Raw genomic sequence first — 2,892 nt, 5'->3', positions numbered from 1 at the left:
ACACACACACACACACACACACACACACACACACACACACACACACACACATACATACACACATACACACACACACTCAAGCTGACACATGTACACAGACTCACAAACTCACAAGTGCATGCTTATCAGTCTTGCATTACATCCGGGTATTTTTCACGAGTTAATTGAAAAATAAAGATAAATACAATGTATACATTTAATTAAACTCCATAAATAAATATTTATCACAATGTAATTTCCCTCTGTGGTAGCCCCCCAAAATGGTTTAACATAATTATAATATAATATAATTTGAGATTGTTTCCAATGTAAAGACGACGTTTTGGGATTATTGCACTTTGTCGCTGTGGGAGATCTTGAAGAAAAAAAGGTTCAGAGGTTTAGGAGATTGGTCGTCAGTTTCTTCTTAGTTCCTGACAGGGCACAGGTGGGTGACGAGGTTAGCGGACACGTCCTTGACACTGCGACCTGTAAGAGTAATGGCGCCCTCTACACTGACGCCAGAGTCGCTGGGGTCTGCGATGAAGACTTGCACTCCCTTCTCCCGCAGACGACTCACCTCCTCTTCCAGACCCTTACTCTTCTTCCCGCCATTGGCCACGAGAACAGCGACGTCACGAGCCTCGCTACGGCCTCCGGCGATCTCGGAGTAGCCGAACTGGGACAGTCTGTCCACCAGGGCAGGCATGCGTGGCATCAGGTAGTTGGTCAGCCTGTTCTCGATATCATCAGCGGTTGTGTAGTCGTCCAAGTCGAACCCTTCGTCGTCGGGGCAGGAACCGGAAACGACACCGAACCGAAAGCCGTGCTCCATCTGGTCCTGGTTGACGACGTTGGAGACGAAGGAAGTGGTCCAGGAGGTGACCTCAAGGCCAAGCTCGGCGGGGCTGAAGACGAAGTAGATGTCGGCGGGGTGTTCCTCGCCACACTTCTCTGTCTGAGGCACAGGGGTGGTCGTGGTGGTCTTCTCTTTCTTGATGCAGGTCTTGTGGGCCAGGCTCGTCTTTATCTCTTTCAGCTGATCGTAGTTGTCGACCTTGACCTTCCTGCTCTCGTCGCCGGCGATTGTGAGCAGCTCTTCATCGCGGACGTTTCCCACACCCACGGCGAACATGATGATACCGCTGTCCTGAGCTGCCTGGGCAGCGTCTCTGGTTTCGCGCCAAATCTGAGAGTTGCCGTCTGTAATGACGATGCTGATGCGGTCAGCCCAGGGTCTGGACACATTCATAGACAACTGTGTCTCGCTCATGTACTTGATACCTGCTCCCGTGGACGTGTAGAGACCAACCTTGTGCGGGACTTTTCCAATAGCTTGGATGACTTCATCTTTGCTGTGGTACGTGTCCAGGTTGAAAGAGTCTTGTTTGTAGATACCTTTGCCGAATGTGATGACGGACACTCTGACGTCATTGGGGCCATCTCCGATCACGTACTGGTTCAAAAAATCCTGGAGGAACTCGATGCCCTTATGGAAATCTGGATGACTGATGGAGCTGGAGGAGTCGAGCACGATGCCCAACTCGATCGGCTCTTGTTTACATTCGAGGAGGTGGTCCCCCAGGTCCACCACAGTCTCACGTTTGACGACCCGTGCGTGGACTGCAACAAGGACGAACAGTAGGCTGCAGATTAGTTTGAGCATTTTAGTCTGGATCACGTTCTTGTCTTTTCTTCTGTAGTTTCACTAAAATTCAATGCGCGTTCACAAAGCGAGATGGAATTTCAATTAAAGTTCGATGCACATTCACAAATTGCGTCTCAGTGGAAGGTTTGTGATTGAATTTTGACAAAGTTTGGTTTGTTTCAATTCGTTACGTCTCAACAGCAGATGACGGTGGTTGTGGCTTGTGTACAGAGCAAGTGACAACTGTTTGTATTGCTGTCGGTTTGATGCTTGTGACTGTGAACGTCCACGCTTTTATAGTCCGCGGCCGACGACGTTTCCGCGTTAAGGGGATCGTCAATGCACACCCACTTGACTACCGTAGGAGACAAACTTTACGCGCAACACTACGCGAACGTGGAAAATTGCAAGGATATGCACTAAGCGTAGGTGACACCATTGCCCAAATATGGGAGATAGGAGCGCTAAGCCCATTGAGTCCAGAAGTGGTTTGCTTATAATTTAAGAATAAGGTTGCACTTTCCTCTGGTGCATCTCGTGTATACAACTATAGAGCTGCACTTCCTTGACCAAGTGGCTCTTGACAGAAATAGCCGTAGGTGTGTGTGAGAACGCAATTCTTGTCTGTGTGGCTAAAACTTTCCCTGAGAGAGGGAAGTTGGGGTTTTGTGGGGGGGGGTTTATATTTCATTGAGCGGTCATTCTGTGTTGGAGTTGTAAAGATGTGGCGCAGTAATTATGAGGCGAGAGGGCACAATGACGCTCACACAATTCGAGGTGGAACAGGTGGGGACAAATATAGCCCGAGGAAGAGGAGGAGCCGGGGTTTGGGTACATCAGAGCGCTCCCACAAACCACCTGCATCTTATGGTGTAGTGACATTTTAGGATTGGTAAAGAACAGCATGCTGATGTATGTGGTGTAATAATTACGCTATGCGCCGTGGCACGCAGAAGGCTGGAGTTCAAGTCCTGTGTGGGGAGGATCTTTGTAAAGCATCTCTGTTTTTCTACTGGTGACATTGTGTCCCTGTCAGCCTGGTTTGGCCCTGACAAGTGGGGTTGAAGCCTGCTTTCTAAATGATCTAAATTGTATCGTTGGGGACGTGAACCAGAAACATAACGTAGGAATGTGTGTGTGTGTGTGTGTACGTGTGCGTCTGTCGGCGTCTTTGTCTGTGGGTGTATGTATGTCGTGAGTGTACGACTGTTTGTTTGTGTGTATGTGTATGTATGTGTGTATGTGTGTGTGTGTGTGTGTGTGTG

General features: G+C 48.9%; 1 protein-coding gene across 1 annotated transcript; it reads right to left on the bottom strand.

The window, feature by feature from the left end:
• Nucleotide 1: 1 nt before the first annotated feature.
• Nucleotides 2-1,879, bottom strand: LOC101864232 (collagen alpha-4(VI) chain). Its single transcript, XM_005101179.3, has one exon. The coding sequence runs from the start codon at nt 1,643-1,645 to the stop codon at nt 407-409; it is 1,239 nt and encodes a 412-aa protein (XP_005101236.1). The 5' UTR covers nt 1,646-1,879; the 3' UTR covers nt 2-406.
• Nucleotides 1,880-2,892: the final 1,013 nt, after the last annotated feature.

This window comes from Aplysia californica, unplaced genomic scaffold (genome assembly GCF_000002075.1).
Source record: "Aplysia californica isolate F4 #8 unplaced genomic scaffold, AplCal3.0 scaffold00272, whole genome shotgun sequence".
Taxonomy (NCBI): domain Eukaryota; kingdom Metazoa; phylum Mollusca; class Gastropoda; order Aplysiida; family Aplysiidae; genus Aplysia; species Aplysia californica.
Note: the sequence above shows the minus strand (reverse complement) of the source record. Positions and strands in the feature narration are given on the sequence as shown.

What these genes read in the sequence shown, in the direction of transcription:
- LOC101864232 (XM_005101179.3), bottom strand. Translation starts at nt 1,645, where the DNA reads ATGCTCAAACTAATCTGCAGCCTACTGTTCGTCCTTGTTGCAGTCCAC.